The following is a 20,937-nucleotide window of genomic DNA, read 5'->3' as shown; positions in this document are numbered from 1 at the left end:
GGAGTTCCCATTGTGGCTCAGTGGATTAAGAACCCGACTAGTATTGAAGACGATGAGGGTTCAGTCCCTGGCCTCGATCCGTGAGTTAAGGATCTGGCATTGCCAGAAACTGCAGTGTAGGTCATAGCTGTGGCTCGATCAGGTGTGGCTGTGGCTATGGTGTCCCTGCAGCTCAGATCTGACCCCTAGCCAGGGAACATCCATATGCCACAGGTGTGGCCATAAAAAGAAAAAAAAATTTAGAAGCTCACAGAAAACTCTAAGAAACAGGAGCTGACTAATACCCATGAGAACACAGGTTCAATCTCTGGCCTTGCTCAGTGGGTTAAGGATCTGGTGTTGAGCTGTGGTGTAGGTCACAGATGCAGCCCAGATCCTGCGTTGTTGTGGCTGTGGTGTACGCCGGCAGCTGTAGCTCTGATTCCACACCTAGCCTGGGAACCTCCATATGCCATGGGTGTGGCACTAAAAAGAAAAAAAAAACAAACAAAAAAACAACTAAGAAACAAAGATAATAACAGCACAGAAATGTAATAATAATAACAACCACAAAGCGATAACAGCTGAGAAGCAAGTTATCTGGCCCTGGAAGGAGACAAAGGATCTGCCTCTTCTCCGGCCTGTGATTCCAGGCTGAGCTTCCCTGCATCCCTCCCTCTCTTTCTTTCACAGAGAGCTCCTCCAGCAACACAAGCCCATGACAGTGACTGCGGCAGGGAAAGGCACCAAGGACTCCGGAGGATGGCCCCTCCCTCTACAGGACCAGCGCATATGGGGGCTGCTGTGTCCAATCCAATTTATTTACCAGTTAAGTGGGGGGTTGTATATGATCGATGGAGGGCAGAAGTTGTGTAGCACACGTTCCCCAGGAACCTCTCCAAGTATCTGCAAAGTTTAAAGAAACAAAAGAAAAAAGGACGTTCAAGTGTGAGTCTGGTCCCGGACTTCCCCCGCTTCCCCATACTTGCTCCTCGCCCAAGGCAGGCCCTCCTAACTGCCTCTGAGGTCTAGGGTGTTCCACTGGCCATCCAGCAACAAGCCTGGATGCCTGAGCATCCCGAGTCCAAGGCCACGGGAGAGCCAAGGCTGGGAGTGGGCAGGGGCCCAGGGCACATCCTGCCTGAGATAGGAAAGCAGGCCAAGCAGTGCAGAGGCAGAGCTCCACAGAGCACGGTGCTGATGCAAACCTTTTATTTATGTATTTGCCTTTTTGCCTTTTTAGGGCTGCACCCACAGCATATGGAGGTTCCCAGGCTAGGGGTCTAATCGGAGCTGTAGCCGTCGGCCTATGCCACAGCCACAGCAACTTGGGACCTGAGCCACGTCTGGGGCTTACACCACAGCTCATGGCAACACCGGATCCTTAAACCACTGAGCAAGGCCAGGGATCATACACTCATCCTCATGGTTCCTAGCTGGATTCGTTAACCACTGAGCCACAAGGGGAACTTCCAAAATCTTTGTTTTAGCTGACATCCCACTGGTGTAGGTTCACTGCTCCTGTGAGGCCAGGATGAGCCCAGCATTCCTCTTCATGGGGACAATGCTGCCTAAGCTTGTCCACCAGGAGAGGGAGGGGCCTGATTTGGAAACTCTCCCTTGACGATCTCAATTATCACGCTCGGTCTCTTTCTCCTCTGCTTCTGATGACTGAACTAGATTGACACTAGTTAATAGCCCCCACTGTGCCGTAACATGCCCTTCAGCACCGTCTTACACCAAACAGTGGACAGGCAAACAGACCACTCCCTGGTAGTGCCAACGCCTGGTGAACCTGCTTCCTGAGCCTACCATTCTCAACCACACTCTGCGGCCTGAGCTGTCAATACCCCCCTTCCCCACCTAGCCCACCTTGCCCAGCCTCTAACATCCCCACCTCGCCCAGCCTCTAACATCCCAGAGTCACACTTCAGCCACCGAGCACAGGAGGCCACGTGGCCGGGAACACTGGCCGTCCTTGGGAGTGACCAGGGGACATCCCTCATCCTGCAGATTTCCTTTTATCTGGGTATCTCCTTCACCCAGGGACTTCCTCCTCCGCTTCCCCTGCTCCCCACCCTGCCCTTGGCAAACCCTTTTAGTCTTTCCCCCTTCACGCACCAAAGTAGGGAACAACTTAAAGAGGAACAAAACCGGGAAAATACGGAGGAAGTATTTGGGCACAGGGACTGATTTATTGGGATTTATGGGCTGAAAGAGAAATTGCCTCTCACTCTTCCACTCTGCTCACCTTGCCAGTGTGGAAGAGAAACAGAAGGCAGCTAGCTGGGTCCAGATTCTAATTCCAAGTCCTTGATTTTCCTTTTAAGGGTACCATAAAGAATCCTATTTCTCCCCCGACCCAGTCTTCTCCCACTAACCTTTTCTCTCCTTTGCCCCTCCCCATGGACTCCCCAAATCCCACTGCTTCTCCCCAGAAGGAATCCCCAGAAGGTTGATTGCTCTATGGCCTCTTGGCCCAAGGCTTCCTCCAGCTGAGGCTTCTGGCTCTAACAGAATCCCCGACACCTTGCTTCCTTTTAAATCTGTCTCCAGCACAGCGATGTGCACCTGCTCAGGAGCTCTTCATCTTTGTTCCTGACTCACCCCCACGGAGCAATGAGTCCCACGGTCTCAGGTTCACAGCCCGCTCCCCATGGCGGATGCCAGCCTTGTTTCTATCAAGTCGAGGGGAGCTTCTGATCATGAGTAGATCAGGTAAACACGCTACCTCTTTTTTTTTTTTTTTTTTTTTTTTCAGATTCAAGATTGAAGGACATGCCCCTCTCCCAGCTTTGGTCTTTCCTGGACAAAGGGTCCCAAGACTTTTACTTGGTCCCCGAGGTACAGACTCCCCACGTCTGACCATTTCAGAAGCTACGAACCCTCTCTGGCCTGTTTACTCTCTCAGAACTGCATCTGTTACCCAGAGGAAAAGCCCCAAGCCACCAGCCCTCCAAAATTTCACTCCCCACCTTTAGACCAGATGCCGGGCATACTTCCGGCGATACAGCTCATCCACTCGCTCCAGGTACCAGGTGCCTGGGAAAAGGCTGTTTGGGTCACCAGGTGGTGTGAAATTCACTGTGGAAAGAGAAGAGGCAACACTCACAAGAGCTCTATGGGCCTGGGGGGAGGGAAAATGGTAACAGGGATGCCTAGAGCCTCACGAGACGCTTCCCTGGCTGAGCGGCAAGGGGCTTGGAAGTCACCTGGTCTACACCCAAGAGAGCACCAGGCCAGCAGAAGAGCCAGAAGCCACTCTCCGAGAGAGAGCTAGTACCTAAGACTTGCCTACTGAATTTTTGTTAAAGGAATACGATGCCCTTCCTCCTTGGAGCTCTTCCTGAGTCCTTCTACCAGTGGTACCTCACAGCATCCTGTTTTCTAGTAGACTCTTCCTTCCTAGCCTGAGGCTTTCCAACTCCGATTCATTGTAGTATTTCAGAGGTTTGTCAGTTAACGTTTATCGCAGGGGCCCTGTTTTTACCTGTCTTCTTTGCTCTAACCAGATGCAGATAAGATCAATGATTACAGTGTCCAGGTTTGCTGGAACAGTCCCATTTCCATACGCTCAAGTCTTCTTTTTGGATCACAGTGCAAACCATGTGTCCCAAGTTTTTCTTGAAAAAATACGGTTACCCCAGTTTTAAAATCACCGTATCTGGTCTCTGCAGTCCTAACTTTAGTTCTGGTGAGCTTTCGCTTCGTTGCTTTTGAGGGCAATAGTTTATTTCATATTTGGCCAGGAAAGGGACCAATGGGAAGGAGATGGTAATCTTTGTTGATAACTCACTTACCACTAATCAGTTCACTAACCTGCTTGGAAGTCTTGCAAAGTTGGTATGATTTTAGAAATGAGACAACTGAGTAAAGTTCAATCATTTTCCCAAAGATGATGAGTGCCATGGGTCCGTTTAGACTTGGATTTCTAGGTCCAAAGTCTGGGAGTTTTCTTTTCTCTCCTGCTTTTCCTTTCTTTTTATGGCCACATGGGCCACATATAGAAGTTCCCAGGCTAGGGGTCGAATCGGACCTGCAGCTGCTGGACCATAGCCAGAGCAATGTCAGGTCTAAGTAGAAGCTGCCACTTACTCCTCAGCTCAAGGCAACACTGGGTCCTTAATCCCACCGAGCGAGGCCAGGGGTTAAACCCACATCCTCACGGAGACCGTGTTGGGTGACCCCCTGAGCCACAACAGTATCTCTGAAAGTCTGGGCTTGTCCAGCCCTTACACGGCATTTTCAAAGACCATACATGCGGTTTCCATGGGACTTCAATGTCCAATATCCCATCTTGGGTGGTGAGCGACAGTCTACTGGGAGTCACGTGCTGCCTCCTGCCTCTTCCCAACTCTGCCCTCTGCGTCCCCACCCAGTTTCCCCTGCTTTGCCCCTAACAGATCTTCCCCAATCATATCTCATGGAAGTCAGCATTCTCACTCCTCTATACTCTGGACGTCTAAGGAATTTCATCTACTGGCATAGCATCTGAGAAAACTTGCCTTCCCCTCCTCTCTCTCTCCGTTTTTCTTACCCTTGTGGTAGTATTGTTCTCTTTGGTTCATTATTTCCGTGAACTCCTTGGGGGAGACACGCTTCCGGGAGGCGAGACGTTCTGGCAGGTCTGACACACTGGATACCAGCTTCTCCAGGGGGGAGCCTGGGGGGCAACAGCAAAATCCTTCCATTCGTTTCACTGTCATTATCCCTGTAACCAAGCATGGTCCCAGGAGAGCCAGGCTCTGTGGGAGTTTCTACCCCAGGGAAAAGCGCTCTGTGTGTGGCTTGAAATGTCAAGAAATGATAAAGATCAGCAAACATACTATAGGGAAACAGGCAGGCAGATACACTCATTTAGTCAAGGTGTATCCCATTTAGTGCTTAGATGTATGTCCTTGATCACATCAATCATAAAATAATCAACAAATGTTTATGTCTCTTTAACCAGTTGCAGCCAAACCGCCATCACCTCTTGCCTAGACTACCGCCTGGGCAATCTGGCTATTCTCCCCATAGACACCTTTGGTCTTCATTAATCTTTAAGCCTCTAAGTAGTAGCCAGGGAAGTGCTTTAAACACATAAACGGACAAACTTACTCCATTGTTTAAACCTCTTCAGGGCTTTCCTTTGCTCTTAATTTCAACATAATTCTGTCAAGAGAGGAGCTTCAGTAGTGATGAGGCAGAAACTGGTTTCTTTTCTTTCTTTCTTCCTTCCTTCCTTCCTTCCTTCCTTCCTTCCTTTCTTTCTTTCTTTCTTTCTTTCTAGTCTTTTTAGGCCCACTCCTGTGGCATATGAAGGTTCCCAGGTTGTGGTCTAAATGGAGCTGTAGCTGTCAGCCTACACCACAGCCACAGCAACACCAGATCTGAGCCGCATCTGCAACCTATAACACAGCTCACAGCAACACTGGATCCTTAACCCGCTGAGTGAGGCCAGGGATTGAACCTGCAAGCTCATGGTTCCTAGTCGGATTCGTTTCCACTGTGCCACAACAGGAACTCCTCTTTTTTTTTTTTTTTTTTTTTTTTTTTAAAGGCTTCACCGTGTCATATGGAAATTCCCAGGCCAGGGACTGAATCCGAGCTGCAAGGATTGACCGTCACAGCTAAAGCAAAGCTGGATCCTTTACTCCAGTGCTCTGGGCTGAGGATAGAACTTGCACCTCCACAAGCAACCCGAGCTGCTGTAGTCATTTTTTTTTTTTTTTTTTTTTTTGTTCTTGGGCCACTCCCGCAGCATAAGGAGGTTCCCAGGATAGGGGTCGAATTGGAGCTGTAGCCACCAGCCTACGCCAGAGCCACAGCAATGCAGGATCCGAGCCGCATCTGCAACCTATACCACAGTTCACGGCAACGCCGGATCCTTAACCCACTGAGCAAGGCCAGGGATGGAACCTTCAACCTCACGGTTCCTAGTCAGATTCGTTAACTACTGAGCCACGACGGGAACTCCCTGTGGTCAGATTTTTATCCTTCTGTGTCACAGTGGGAACTCCAGAATGGTTTCTTTTATCAGGTGACCCTCGCCAAAAGTGCCTGATAGGAAGACTGGACTCACCCGGAGAAGCATCCTGGGACACTCGAAGTGAATAGAAACTTGCTGCCAAGCCAGAGCCATAAGAGAAGGCACCAATCCTGGAACCAGCCAAGTCTTGGGCAGAGCACCTGCAGGGAAAGAAATCAAAACCCAAAAACACATCAGTATTATATTCTGCACTGCAAATAAACCAGTTTAGTCAACCCTCTCGCAGCTAGAAATAGGTTCTGGGCACTCCACACAACGAGGGGCTTTTGGAAGACCCTGGGTGTAGGCCCAGAAGAGGGAACACTTGCCAAGAGGAGAGCAGCTAAAATCTGAGATGCTGAAGTCACCATGAGCAAAACAGATTTTCCAGGATGTAAAGAGAACTGCTCCCCACTCACGAAGACAAGATGAAGTCAATGAGCTCTGAAGGTACCTCCAAGTGGAGGTCAGACCACTGGACTCACCTTAAGATGCCCATGTTGACTGTCATGGCTTCAGCAGTTCTAACTTTTAAATTATCTCCTCATTATTAGTAATTTGAGCAAATCGTATCAGATACACACACACACACACACACACACACATATTTCTTATATGCATGCACTATGGTACAAGCATTTTCTTGTAAAATACACAAGATAAAATACTTATAAAAACAAAAACTGACATTTGGGCACCTGCTGAACATTGCTGTTTTACTTGCTCTAGGCATTTACTATTCATCAAAACCTGAGAAAATAGGTTGGGAAAAATACGGCACATAAAGGTTAAGTATTTTTTTCAAGGTCAAAGCTAATGAGTGGCAAGGAGATTTGAACACAAGCTGTGGACTCTAAAGCTAGACTCTCTTGACCACCACGCTTTATTAAGTACAGAGATTTTAAATGGATGAGATAAATGTGAGCATAAAAATTCTACTATTTTCTTGCTGCATCCAAACAGATCTTGCAGTAGATCATACATGCACTCCACTTTGGAGACCACTGTTAGCAAATACCGATAGTAAACCTGCCTACACATATGCTTTTTGTGTGTGTGTGTCTTTTGGGGGCTCCACTGGTGGCACATGGAAGTTCCTAGGCTAGGGGTCAAATCAGAGCTACAGCTGCTGGCCTACGCCACAGCCACAGCAACGCCAGATCCGAGCTGCTTCTGTGACCCACACCACAGCTCACCACAACGCCAGATCCTTAACCCACTGAGGGAGGCCAGGGATTGACCCCTGTCCTCATGGATACCAGTCGGGTTTGTTACCACTGAGCTGCAGTGGGAACTCCCTACACATTTACTTTTGAAGCTTTTTTTTTTTTTTTTCATTTTCCTTCCTTCCTTCTTTCTTCCTTTTTGGAAAACATTCTGAGCCAGAAGAGGAACGAAACTTGGTTGACCCCGCCCCCAGACCAGAGGCCAAGGGTCCAAGGAGGTGGGGCCGGAGCAATACTCACTGGGACAGAAGTGAGGCCAGGCATCCATACAGGGATGAGGTGTACATATTCCCGTTGTGCAGGGAGAGGTAGAGGGAGGGCTTGGTTTTCTTGTTGAACAAGTCCAGAGAGGCCTTTTGAAATGCCTTTTCTATGTCTTTATTTGCGTAGGTGTCTTCCAGCTTTTGTCCCCTGCGAGGCAGCCAGAGGAACAGATGGGATGAGAAGCCGCACTGGGGAAGGAAGGCAGCAAGGGGAGAAGCACAATGGCCACGGGACAAGAAGACTTTGGGGCATGTGTTTTTAGTACAGAACGTTAGGAAACACAGAAAACACAAAGGAAAACCGTCACAAATAATTTTACTAGTCAGAGAGAGCCCTTAGGGTATAATTGTCTTAGAATCCACCCTTATGGAGTTCCTGTCGTGGCGCAGTGGTTAACGAATCTGACTAGGAACCATGAGGTTGCGGGTTCAGTCCCTGTCCTTGCTCAGTGGGTTAAGGTTCCGGCGTTGCCGTGAGCTGTGGTGTAGGTTGTAGACTCGGCTCGGATCCAGTGTTGCTGTGGCTCTGGTGTAGGCTGGTGGCTGCAGCTCCGATTCAACCCCTAGCCTGGGAACCTTCATGTGCCGTGGGCGTGGCCCAAGAAATAGCAAAAAAAAAGACAAAAAAAAAAAAAAAAAGAATCCACCCTTACTTTTTTTTGGGGGGGGGGCACACCCATGGCATGTGGAGGTTCCTGGGCCAGGAATCTGGGCCACAGCTGTGACCTATGCCACAGCTGCCGCAACACAGGACCCTTAACCCACTGCGCTGGGCTGGGGATTGATTTTTTTGTTTGTTTCTTTTTGGTTTTTTTGTCTTCTTAGGGCTGCACCCACAGCATATGGAGGTTCCCAGGCTAGGGGTCCAATCAGATCTGTAGCCGCTGGCCTACACTAGAGCCACAGCAATGCAGGATCCGAGCCCTGTCAATGACCCACAGCACAGCTCATGGCAATGCCAGATCCTTAACCCACTGGGCGAGGCCAGGGATCGAACCTGCGTCCTCATGGATGCCAGTCAGGTTCGTTAACCGCTGAGCCACGACAGGAACTCCTGGGCTGGGGATTGAACCTCCACCTCAGCAGCGACTGAACTGCTACAGAGACAATGCCAGAACCTTAACCTGCTGTGCCACAGTGGGAACTCCTCCATCCCTACTTTTATAATGTTTCATGCAAGATAACATCATGCTGGACATTCAGTTTCGCATGCTTTCTTCCTGAACTAACTTTCTCTATGACACTAAATCATCTTCTTTAACATTTTTTAAAAGGCTGCCAAATAGACCAGGGTAGGATGTACCTTACGTTAACCAGTCTCCCCATTTCTGTCCTCACTACATGTTCTTTTTCATTCAGGACACAAACTTCTTTTTAAATTAAACATTTTTTTGTGTAATTTTAAAGGCTTCTGTCCATTTGCAGTTATTATAAAACACTGTTTATATTCCCTGTATTGTACCATATATCCTTGTAGATTATTTTATACCTAATAATTTGTACCTCTTAATCCCCGACCCTTGTATTGGCCCTCCCCCTTCCCGCTCCCTGCTGGTAACCACTAGTTTGTTTTCTCTGTGACTTTGCTTCTTCTTCTTCTTCTCTCTTTCTCTCTTTCTTTCTTTTCTTTTTTTTTTTTTGTTTTTGGCTATATTCCCTAGTTTGTTGTATTTTTTTTTAGATTCCACATATCAGTGATATTATACAATATTTGTCTTTCTCCGACTTATTTCACTTAGCATAGTGCCCTCCAAGTCCACCCATGTTGTGGCAAATAGCAAAATCTTGTCCTTTTTATGGCTGGGTAGCATTCCATTGTGTGTCACACACACACACACATATATATGTGTTATATATATAATATCTTCTGTATCCTTTCATTTGTTGCTGACACGTAGGTTGCTTCCATGTCTTGGCCATTGTACATAATGCTGTTCTGAACACTGGGGAGCATGTATCTTTTCAAATTAGTGGTCCTGGGTTTTTTGGATACATACTCAGGAATGGAATTGCTGGGCCATAACGGTAGTTCTCATTTTTGCTTTTTGAGGAACAGCTACATGTTCTTTTAAACAGGTGAAATTACTGAGCCAAAAGTTATGCCTCTCTTTAAGAGTCTTATTTTGTGTTTTCCTATCACTCTCCCAAAACTTTGTATCAATTTACCCATCCACTACTGCTCATTTTCCCATAGACTCAATTTTGGGTATTCAAATTTTTAAAAGACTGTATCAAGAGAACAATAGCTTGTTTATATTTGTTACCAGTGGGCATGCAGATCTAAAAATATGATTATGTGCATTTCTTCCTTGAGGAAATTTCTTGTCCAAATCCTCTGTTCAGTTTTCTACCTAGTGTGTGGATCTTATTATTGATGAGTCTTTCGTATATTAAAGATAGTAAACCATTATCTTTGGTATGTGTTATAATGTTTTCCTGGGGGCGGGTCTTAGAAGTCGTGTTTGTGCTAATTTTGGCATCTTAGTTAGTGGCGGGGTGAGCAGCAGTAGTAAGAATAAGGGCAGATGCTGGTAGAACACTCCAAAACTGGAACAGATACCAAGAAGGAAGGGGAAGATTCCTTTTCCCGTGAGAACCCTTTGGACTGGGGATTCTTCCTTAAATGTCTTGGGGTATTGTTATCAAGAAACAGCATTCTTCCCGCTATTGCCATCTAAGGGGGCTGAGCTGGAACTATTCCTATTTTATAGAGGGGGCTTTTGAGGCAACAAGAAGCCAATGGCAATGAATGAGACCAGACACTCCCCAAGTTGCTATCCTGTATTTGCCTCTAGGTGTTTCTTCCTGTACAAACCGTGAGCCCCTCGAGGCAGAGGTCGTGGAGACACATTCACTTTTGCGTCCCTAGAATTTCGTATGTTGCCTGACATAGCTGATGTTCATAAAGTACTTATTGGCTGAATGATTTATTTCTTTTCTTTTCTTTTTATTATTGTTATTTGTTTGTCTTTTTGTCTTTTTAGGGCCACACCCGTGGCATATGGAGGTCCCCAGGCTAGGGGTCTAATCCCGGAGCTACAGCTACCGGCCTACGCCACAGCCACAGCCACGCCAGATCTGAGCTGCGTCTGTGACCTACACCACAGCTCACAGCAACACCAGATCCGTAACCCACTGAGCGAGGCCAGGGATCGAACCCGCAACCTCATGGTTCCTAGTCGGATTCGTTTCTGCTGCTATTGGCTGAATGATTTAGTCATAGTCTCTTTCCCCTTTTTCTTATTCTCTGAAGTTTCTCATGGTCACCTGGTGCTGGCAGGGTCCCTGTGCTCCCTGAACCTATGCAGACAATAACTCACTAACCTGCGTAAGGACCTGCTGTCCTTTCTACAGTGTTGTGGACACTTGATTTTTTCACCCCAGGAGTGCATGCTGGTCCAGCTCCAGACTTGATGAAGCCGCCTCCTTTTCACCCTCATGAGCCTCCCGGCTCCTTGTGAAGAGGACTCACCTGAAGGCCTCCAGCCCCTTGTAGAGGCTGGACTGGGTGTCGCTGTCGGCCAACAGGAAGTCACTGAACATCAGGCGAGCCAAGGATTTCTGGACCAACTTGCAGAAGGGTGTGTGGAAGATCATAAACTGTAAATCGTCGAGAGTGAAATGTCGCTCGATGCCAGCTGGAGGAGGAAGCGTAAAAGCAAGCATGTGGCGTGAGCCGCTTGGACCTACTCTGCAAGATCCACCTGTGCTGAGGCCTCCCAGAGAACGAGCTCCTACCGCCGGCAAAAGCGTAGAGGTTTGCTCACTCATTTTACAAGCATTTCATTTGTTTATTTGTTTGTTGTTATGGCTGCACCTGTGCCATGTGGAAGTTTCTGGGCCAGAGACTGAATATGAGCTGCAGCTGCAACCAACACGGGATCCTTTAACCCAGTCGGGAAATCAAACCAGCACCTCTGCACCAACCCGAGCCACTGCAGTTGGATTCTTAACCCACTGCACCACGGTGGGAACTCCTACAAGCATTTTGCTAAGCACCCTATTCATAAAGAAAGAAGGGAAGGAAATTTTTTTTTGCTCTCTATGACAGGTAATTCCTCAAATCAACCTGATACTCTATTATTTTCTCTATTTTCCAAAAAAAGTCTCCAAAATATGAAGCTAACCTGTGTTCAAAGTCATCCAGCCTGTTTGGCTGGCTTTGGACTTAGATTTTTGTTTGTTTGTTTGTTTTTTTAAGGGCCGCACACATGGCAAACAAAATTTCCCAGGCTAGGGGTTGAATCGGTGCTGCAGCTGCCCTACCTACGCCACAGCCATAGCCACACAGGATCCAAGCCATGTCTGTGAGCTACACCACAGCTCACAGCAACACCAGATCCTCAACCCACTGTGCGAGGCTAGGGATTGAACTCGCGTGTCCTCACAGATGCTAGTTAGATTCGTTTCCGCTGAACCACAACGGGAACTGTTTTGCTGTTTCTGACTCTACACTCCAGATTCTCTCTCAGGTGGAAGAGAAGGGCCAGGTATCATCCGCCCTTGGGAAAGTTTAAAATTTGGTGCTGAGATCCAAAGCAGCATCCACCAAATTCCACATGATAATAAGGAGTGCAATTAGAGAATTCAGAGGACACAAGAGCCATTAGCCAAGAGTAATTTTAGAGAGTGTGGGTAGAAGCAGAGAGATCCACATCTACTCCTTCCCCATGGGGTGGCCAGTATCCCACCCAGGGCACAAGGAGTGACTCCATGGGCTACCCTATCTATGCTCAGCCATGCCTTTTCCCACACTGGCTTTTTCAGGCACCCCCCCTGGGTGTGGCTGAACAGGTAGGAACTCTTTTTATTTTATTTTTTGAAGTAGGTCGGTTTCTCTGTATTTTTTAAAAGATTTGTTTCTCTTCTTTTTAATTTTTTTTATATTAGAGTTGATTTACAATGTTCTGGCAATCCGTACATATTTTTTAGCAGAAATGTCCAGAAATTAAAAGTGAAACTCAAGTCAACCTATAACACTACCATGCAGAGGGGGAAAAAAAAATCACTGATAATACTTATTGAAAATATAAGTGAGAATTTTCAACATCAACAAGATTTCAACAGGGGGCAAACTATAAACCAAGAGTCAAATCACTCCTGACTTCAACAGAAACTAGTCCGAGATTCCATAGGACATGGTGGGTCTGATCCACCCAGAACCTCCCCAGGGGGCTGACACCCACTGGCTTTGGCTTTGGCCTTGGGTTGTTTAAGTTCTTTCATTTTGTTCAAGTCAGAGGCCATTTCACACTTGACTGTGGATGACTTCCAATGGACCTTTAGTATAGACCCAGGGAAGGGTGTAAGAAGAAGGAGACATGAAACAATTCTCTTGAGATCGTTTGCAGAGGAGAAAAAAGTGTCCTTGTCTTAAGCATTTAGGACATGCTGTTGGCCTCATGTCATTAGAGTCCCCACCTTCTGCCCCCTGGGCCCCATACCTTGCTTCCACTGCTTCTCGATCTTTTGACGGTATAATGTGTAGCATCGGTCCAGGGCCCGAAGGTAGCACTGGATGGAGAGCTTCCCATCCACCAGTGGGTACTCAGAAGTGGCATTTGGCTTGTAGAAGTCATACGCATTCTCCATGTGGGTTCCTCTAAGCCCTGGCAAAGCACACAGAGAGGTTCAGGGACAACTCCGCCCATGTTGAGCAGAGACGGTGGGGAGACCTTGAACGAACAGCCTCCTGGTCTTTATCTGTCTAACGCCCAAGCCCACGGAACATCCCTCGTGGGTCCCAAGGCAGTTGATTAGATTGTCGCTTTTATATAAATGAGATTTAGGTTTCCATTTCCACACCAACATGGGCTTGAAAAAATCTGTAATAGACACCAAAATCTCAAAGGAGAGCTCTTGCTTTATAGCCAATGATCTTTTTTCATCTTCAGTTGTGCGTTTCCCTCCCAAAGGGTCCCCAGCAGCAGCATCAATGCTGCCCATTGCACACATCGTTATCCCGCTGTGTCATGGTGCTGACCCCTCTCTCCCCCTCCTCCCTGTCCTCCGCTCCCCAGTCCAGTCTCTTGAAGGCAGCCGTATCATCCTCAAACTCAAACTTCAGCCCTGATGGGGATATGTCCATTTGGGGTCATTTGGCTCTGCCATGCACAGCTTCCCAGAACGGTAGCCCCTCTTTACTACAAACCTCTCTCCAAGGCCAGAGGGGCCTCAGGCCCAACCAGCATGGCCACGGCTCCAGCCCCGCCTGTGGGGCGGGAGTTTCCCCTGGGGTAGACAGCGATGTCTCCACAGACCACTACCGCATAGCGACCTGTAGTGAGAGACGAGAGAGAATTATTACCACTACTAGCTCTCACGTAGACCGAAAGCCTCCTGAGTGCCAGGCACAATTGTAGGTGCTGGTCTTGGATTGGTGAAGCAAGAAAGAAATTCCTGCCCCGTGGAACTCACGTTCTAGGGAAACTTCTCATGACACTTTTGAAATGCAATGTCAACACTCAGCGTCCCGTGACTCTGGGGGTAAAATCCTCATTTATTCAGAATGCAGTTTCTGAATTCAATGAAAAATTTATCAACTGGCACTTCTGAGGGATCTGAGGTTTGTACTGATCACCTGACAGCACTTTACAGTTCTATAGGGGAAATTCCCTTCGAATCACAGAAAGCCAAGGGCTAAGGAGGGACATTCATGCAGCAAATACTAGATGAACACTAGTCATCCTCAGACAATCCTAAAAACAACCCAGTGAGGCGGGTAACATCCACACTGACAGAGGAAAACACTGCCTGCCAGAGAATTCAAGTAATTTGTCTAAGGTCACCCACCTAGTGAATATGGAATTTTGTCTTCAAACCAAGTTCTGACTGGATCCTGAACCACGTGCTTTCAATAATCTGGTACTCCTGGTCTCGTGAGGAGTGTTTATGTTGAGTAAGCCCATTTAAGGAAGATGATCCACAGGGACCAGAAGCAGAACCAGAACCACCTCCTTCCATCTGAGGGTCCCTGGGAGGATGGTTGGCCAGGTCCGAAGCAGAGATCACATCTATACTCGCCCTGTCTGGTCCTGGCAATTGGCATTAGGCTCAAGCTTAAATATGCTTTTTGTCTTAATGCAGACTATCAATTCACATCCTAAAGGTCTGTTTAAAAATTTTTTCCCATCAAGACACCATTTTAAGGAAGGATGCATTTGCAGCCCTCTGCTGGGGAATACCCAACCACTCCGCAGAATAGACTCATTTGAAATGACGTGCTTGGGCGTTCCCTTCGTGGTCAGTGGTTAAGGAATCTGACTAGGATCCATGAGGATTCGGGTTTGATCCCTGGCTTCTCTTAGTGGGTTAAGGACCTGACATTGCCATGAGCTGTGGTGTAGGTCGCAGACGCAGCTCAGATCTGGCATTGCTGTGGCTGTGGCTGTGGTGTAGGCTGGTGGCTATAGCTCTGATTCCACCTTTAGCCTAGGAACTTCCAGATGCCATGGATGAGGCCCTAAAAAGCAAAAACAAAAACAAAAACAAAAACACCCCCAACTTTTAAAAAAATCATTTGCTGCCCAACACACCTCATAACACTTCTCCCTGCATTTATTTTCGTTTTCTTTGTTTTTTTTTTTTTTTTTTTCATTTCTTTTCTTTTCATTCTTGGCCACACCCATGGCATGCAGAAGTTCCCAAGTCAAGGAGGGCACCTACACCACAGGAGTGACAATGCCGGATCCTCAGCCAGTGAGCCATTAGGGAACCCACTGGCATCGATTTTTGACAGAGCTAGGTTTCTAACTCTCACCTTGTACTATTTCCCTTGGATCTTTTCTTGCCATCACAACAGAGGTTCTCCCTCTAATACAGCATCGAGGGAAGATTATACATAAGATACAGGGTAATGTGAATTTGTGAAGCAAAAAGCAATTTCCTAGGTAACAGGCAAGAGAGAGAGAGAGTAGAAACACTCTCTGGGTCTGTTTTCACAAGGGCGTTTTCTCCTCAACACCTAAACTTGTTTAAATCTTTTTTTTTTTTTTTCTTCCTTTTAAGGCTTGCATCTCCAGGCATTCCTGGGCCAGGGGTCAAATCAGACCTGCAGCTGCCAGCCTACACCACAGCCACAGCAGCGCCGGATCCGAGCAGCATTTGTAACCTACACCACAGCTTGTGGAAAGGCCAGATCCTTACCCCACTGAGCAAGGCCAGGGATCAAACCCACATCCTGACAGAGACTATGTCCGGTTCTTAACTCACTGAGCCACAACAGGAACTCCCTGAATTTGGTTTGAAGTCTTCTTCCTGTTACACAGCCCCTGTAAGACTTCAGGTCGTCTATTTTCTCATCTGTGAACGAGGCTGCTGTAATGAATGGGTATGTGAACACGCCACCTGGTTAACGGCATAAAGCTATACACGCCTGAGCGGTTACTACCACCATTACCTCCCTGGATGAACCCCACGCCCCCACCCCCGGGAACAGAGAAGCAAAACAGAGGATTCAGCCTCCAAAACGGTGCCTTTCTTATGCAAAGCCCCTGGCAGTTCATACCATCCCAGGCGCTGGACTCCACCCAGTTGGCAGCGTTGAAGAGGGAGGCTGTGCCACCATAGCAGGCATTGGTGGTATCTATGCCCTCGATGTCAGTGTTGCCTGAGTCCTGGAAGAGCTCCATGAGCACGGTTTTGACAGACTTGGACTTGTCAATGATGGTCTCAGTGCCCACTTCCAGCCAGCCCACAGAGTCCCATGGGAGCTGCGTGCGTTCCATCAGCCGCTGCACCACCGTCAGGCACAAGGAGTTGATGTCCTCCTGGACGGAGCAGAAGCCCATGTGGGTCTGGCCCAAGCCCACTGTGTACCTCCCTGCCTCCACATTGTCAAACTTCTCCAGGTCTGTTTGGTCCACATATTGGGCTGGGAAATAGACCTCCAGGGCAAGGATGCCCACATCCTTTGGCCAAGTATCCGCTTTGGCCACGGGGACGGCAGGGACTGTAGAAAACCTGTATTAGACATAACAACCAGAATCCCATGATGGTCTCAAAAGACAATATGGCAATCATTTCATTTGGTAAAGTACATTTTGAAGATAGCAGATGAATACGAATTTAGGATTGAATTTATACTTTTTATCTTTTTTGATGTCCCTTTAGCATTTTCATAGCTAAATAGGAACAAGTAAAGCCTTTAGGAATACAGAAGGCAGAGAGGGTACTTCTAAAGCTGGGGAAGGAAAAAACGGGGAAAGAAGAGAAAAGGGAAGAGATAAACTCTTTCTTTCCCGGACCCGTCACCTCTCTTCAACCCTGCCTGCTAATACCCCTGGACAAGATCTGGAGCTTCTCTCTCTAGCTACAAGTTAGGAACTCACCGCACCCAGCTTCTGTCTGTTCCCAGTGAGAGCACCTGAAAGCTGGTGACATTGGTGATATTCTCAACTTTACAGATGGGGAAAGCAAGGCACACCGTGCTCAGGTGATGTGCTTGGAGTGACTTCTGACTTGGTCACGTGTTCAAAATATTCTATCCTCTCACTGCGTTGGGTGCCAGTCCAATGTGTAACACACAAGTGCCAGCAAATTCCTTGGACGGGCATCTGGCGGCAGAATTCCTGATCATGGAAAGTGACGGGGTGGCTCTGCAGACTTATAAATTTAGCTCCAAGCCATGGAAACAACCCAAATGTCCATCAACAGATGATTGGATTCAGAAGATGTGGTATATATACACAATGGAATATTACTCAGCCATAAAAAAGCATGACATAATGCCATTGGCAGCAACATGGATGGAACTAGAGAATCTCATCCTGAGTGAAAGGAGCCAGAAAGTCAAAGACAAATACCATATGATATCACTTATAACTGGAATCTAATATCCAGCACAAATGAATATCTCCTCAGAAAAGAAAATCATGGACTTGGAGCTGCCTGATGGGAGGGATCGGGAGCTTGGACTTATCAGACACAACTTAGAATAGATATACAAGGAGATCCTGCTGAGTAGCATTGAGAACTTTGTCTAGATACTCATGTTGCAACAGAACAAAGGGTGGGGGAAAAATGTAATTGTAATGTATACATGTAAGGATAACTTGATCCCCTTGCTGTATGGTGGGAAAAAAAAAAATTTAGCTCCAAGCCACATGAATTGTAGCTCAGATCGAACAAATCCATCTGTTGTCCTCAGGATTCTGGGCTTCTGATAACCCCTGTTTTCCCATCACAAAGGTCACTTTGAAGCACCGGGGTGAGGCAAAAGCGGATCATGTGATCACAAGATAGTGGGACCAAGTGAGAAGTGTGTATCCATATCTGACCAAAGGATGGAAGTTAAGTTTTCTGCCTTATTTATTTGGTGCCACTCAAGTAACTGGAGTTTATACTCTCAAATATTTGCTGGAGGAGCTTCCCCCATACCTAGGAGCTAATGGCTACCAGAGCTTGGTCCTGGGCTGGGCTGGGCTGGGCTTTCCCTCAGCCTCGCTTTCCTTTTGTCTTCTCTGAGCTCACTCCATCCCTCTCTTTCCAGTTAGACATCTCAGGTCCCAAGGAGAGGTTTCAGGAGTCAGTCACTCGGCAATGTTTAGCCCCCTTGCTAGGGGATTCTTGTTTGGAAATGGATTTCAAAGCTTTGAAGAAAAGTTAACACGTAGAGGTTTCCAGAAACCTCGGACTGCTAGAGTGTTGCGGGTCCCTCTAATCTTGCACTTTCTCTAAAGAGTAAACACTTTATTTAATTAAAAACTGTGTTGGTTCTGGTGTTGTTGGGTTCGAGAACATGCATCCAGCTTTTTTTTTTTTACTCCATGTCACCTCCTTCTCTGTGTTTCAACCTTAGCTTTGCCGTGCCAGGCGCTGTGCCATGGAGGGCTATGGGGGTAGAGAGGGTGGGAAAAGAAAGGAGGAGCTCCAAGTTCTTGGGGAACCTCCTGGACGAGTGGGAGGAATGTGATAGGCACCCACATTTACATAACCCAGCCGAGAGTCAGAACATGAGAAAGGCCACGAGAGGGATGTTGGCAAAATCCCACTGGAGTTCAAAAGAGGCGGATCTTTCCTGTGAGAGGGAGGATCAGGAGGGGCTTCACGGAGGAGGCTGTGTTTGAGATCAAGCTTGATGGATACTTGGAGCTTCTGCTGATGGAGAATTGGAGGGGGCTGCAGGGGCAGCAGGGGGTGACTGAATAGGTGAGGACACCTGGGGCGGAGAGCAAAGGGGGGCAGGGGATAACGCATGAGACAAACAGGTGGGGAGCTGGAGGTGGAGGGCACGACACGTCCTTAATTTTAAAGACGGTGAAGTACATCCTGAGATAGGACAGGTCGCTATGGTGGATTTAGAGCTGATTGATGCACGTCGGATTCGAGGGGATAGACATACAGAGGAAAGGAGAGCTGTAGAGAAGGCATGGAGCACGGGATTAGCTGTGAGTTCACCAAAGGGGAGAAGGGAATGATGACGCCAGGTGTTTGAGCCAAGGACATCAGAAGGAAGGGTGGTGTGGTGGCTCTGAGGTAAGTCACTTGGAGGACAGCCAACAGTTGTTTATTGAAACAAGCAAAGCCACGTCAATCTCTTTCTCATAAATACAAAAACAGGTTAAATTCCAAGCTGGGAGACTTGGCCTGCCTGCAAGGGGTGGAGGAGGGTGTGGACAATGGAGGGGAGTCCAGAGGAAAAAAAGAAGGTTAAAGAGCATCACCTTGTACCCTGTACATCTACACACCCATGCTCCCTGGGTGCCAGGCAAGGGGAGACACCAGACCAAAGGGATTTTTCTAAAAATTCTTGGACTGTGGCGTAGAAACAGGAGGTAAGAAAGGGCTAGTCCTAAAGTACAGTGGATGGTTTAGGGACCCAGGGTTGCTGGTGGTAGCTGTGTTACCAACAATGCTGGGAGGCTGCAAGCCCTTGGGCCAGACTGGGCAAGTGTCTATAAGCATATTGTGTGGGCACACACACGCATGCTCACACACACACATGCTCACACACTCACACGCACACATGCTTATCCTTACATCTCATTTCTTTCTTTCATAAAGTCAGAGAGCAGAGAAAGACTTCTTAGCCTCAGTCCATTCTGAAGCTTATAGCTGTGACTTGAAGCAGCTGGTTCTAACACTGCAGTTGGCACAGAATCCTGGCGGTCTCAGCAGGGGCTGGGAATAAAAATGGGAACAGTGGTGGCAAGGAGAAGCCGGGGGCCCCGGTACTGATATTTCCACCGCTTCGTGCAGCTGGAGGAGGAGAATATGCCATTGCTGGCATTGTCAGGTCTCAGAGGTTTGGGATCCTGCGGTTCTGTGAACAGACCTGGGCTGTCTGTTTAGAGATGAGGTAAGCGAGACCTTGAGAGGTTAACTTGCTCAGCTGAGGCTGTGCACAAGCCTTGCCAACTTTTGACTGGAATTCTCCCTAGAGCAGGCTCTCTGCTCATCTTTTGCTGGTTGTGTGCCACTTCTGAGAGTGACCTGGGGGGGGGGGGGGTGTCCCTGGGACCAACGTGACTCACCTTTGGTGGGCTGCTGGAGGCAGGAGAGGCGGCATGAAGGAAGCTTCCTGCATCGCTCTCTTCACTCGCAAGACCTGCCTCACTGGAGTCAACAGGCGCTGCATTTTCAGAGGAATAGCAGAAAGCCAGCAGTTCACAGTCTTTGGGAGAGTTGCCCCGTCGTGCCCAGGGCCAGGCTTTATAGAGCCCTGAGACTCCTGCCTCCGGAAGCCCTGCCCCTGCTTATCTATGTGAAAGGTCTCACTCAGAGCTTGGCCCAGTCAAAGAGAAACATCCCTCCAACACCTACATAGCTGCCCCATTCCTGGGCATGAGTAGGAAAAGGTGGCTTGATTCCGGCTTTCCTGAGTTCTCGCAGCAGCCCTGTGTATGCTCAGCTGCCTCAAGAGGCTGTGGTGTTCCTTCTAACACATCCCGAGTAACCCCACCTGGTCTGTCTTGGACTCTTGTCTGAGTTACTCTCCCTTGGGGGTCCAGAAAGCTGTCGAGTTAGCTGCTGGGATTTTAATGTATTCCACACAACAAGAAAAAAAAAAAATCTTTCACAACCCAAAGGAACAAGTCTTTTCGTAGTAGCTTTGTAAGTAGTTGCATGCTGGCTCATAGCAAAAGGGCTGGGTATTCGCGGGATATGGAACTTGTTATATTTCTTCTATTTTTACTGTATGTGTATGACTTTACACAATTTCCAAGTGGAATGAAATTAAGTGCCTCCGTGAAAGCACGGGATCCTTAAAGAGGTGATTGTCATTTGAAGCTCAAGATCTCCTAGAGATGAAATGTCTATTCTGCTGATGAGGCTAGTGATATGCAGATGGGTAATCTAGATTTCCCAAAGACCTATGGCTAGTAAGTGACAGGCTGGGGACTCGACAATATTTTTGGCTCCAATTCTGCTCTGTCCATTAAAAAGTTTCCTGCCCTCTGAGCTTCCAATGAATCTCTCTCTCCATCCCTCTCTCATGGCACTGATCTTGCTCTGTCTT

The 20,937-nt window shown here is 47.7% G+C and overlaps 1 protein-coding gene across 1 annotated transcript; it reads right to left on the bottom strand.

Moving 5' to 3' along the window:
* Positions 1 to 779: 779 nt before the first annotated feature.
* Positions 780 to 20,102, bottom strand: HMGCS2 (3-hydroxy-3-methylglutaryl-CoA synthase 2). Its single transcript, NM_214380.2, is given in 10 exon segments — positions 780 to 885; positions 2,955 to 3,063; positions 4,517 to 4,642; positions 6,044 to 6,150; positions 7,456 to 7,626; positions 10,951 to 11,116; positions 12,923 to 13,087; positions 13,630 to 13,755; positions 15,985 to 16,439; positions 19,952 to 20,102. Coding segments are annotated over 9 exon segments (1,527 nt in total). The 5' UTR covers positions 20,056 to 20,102; the 3' UTR covers positions 780 to 885; positions 2,955 to 2,956.
* Positions 20,103 to 20,937: the final 835 nt, after the last annotated feature.

This window comes from Sus scrofa, chromosome 4 (assembly GCF_054392235.1).
Source record: "Sus scrofa isolate SSC_HxYL_T2T_F1_AM1 chromosome 4, Sscrofa_HxYL_maternal_Yorkshire_Landrace_v2.0, whole genome shotgun sequence".
Lineage (NCBI taxonomy): Eukaryota > Metazoa > Chordata > Mammalia > Artiodactyla > Suidae > Sus > Sus scrofa.
Note: the sequence above shows the minus strand (reverse complement) of the source record. Positions and strands in the feature narration are given on the sequence as shown.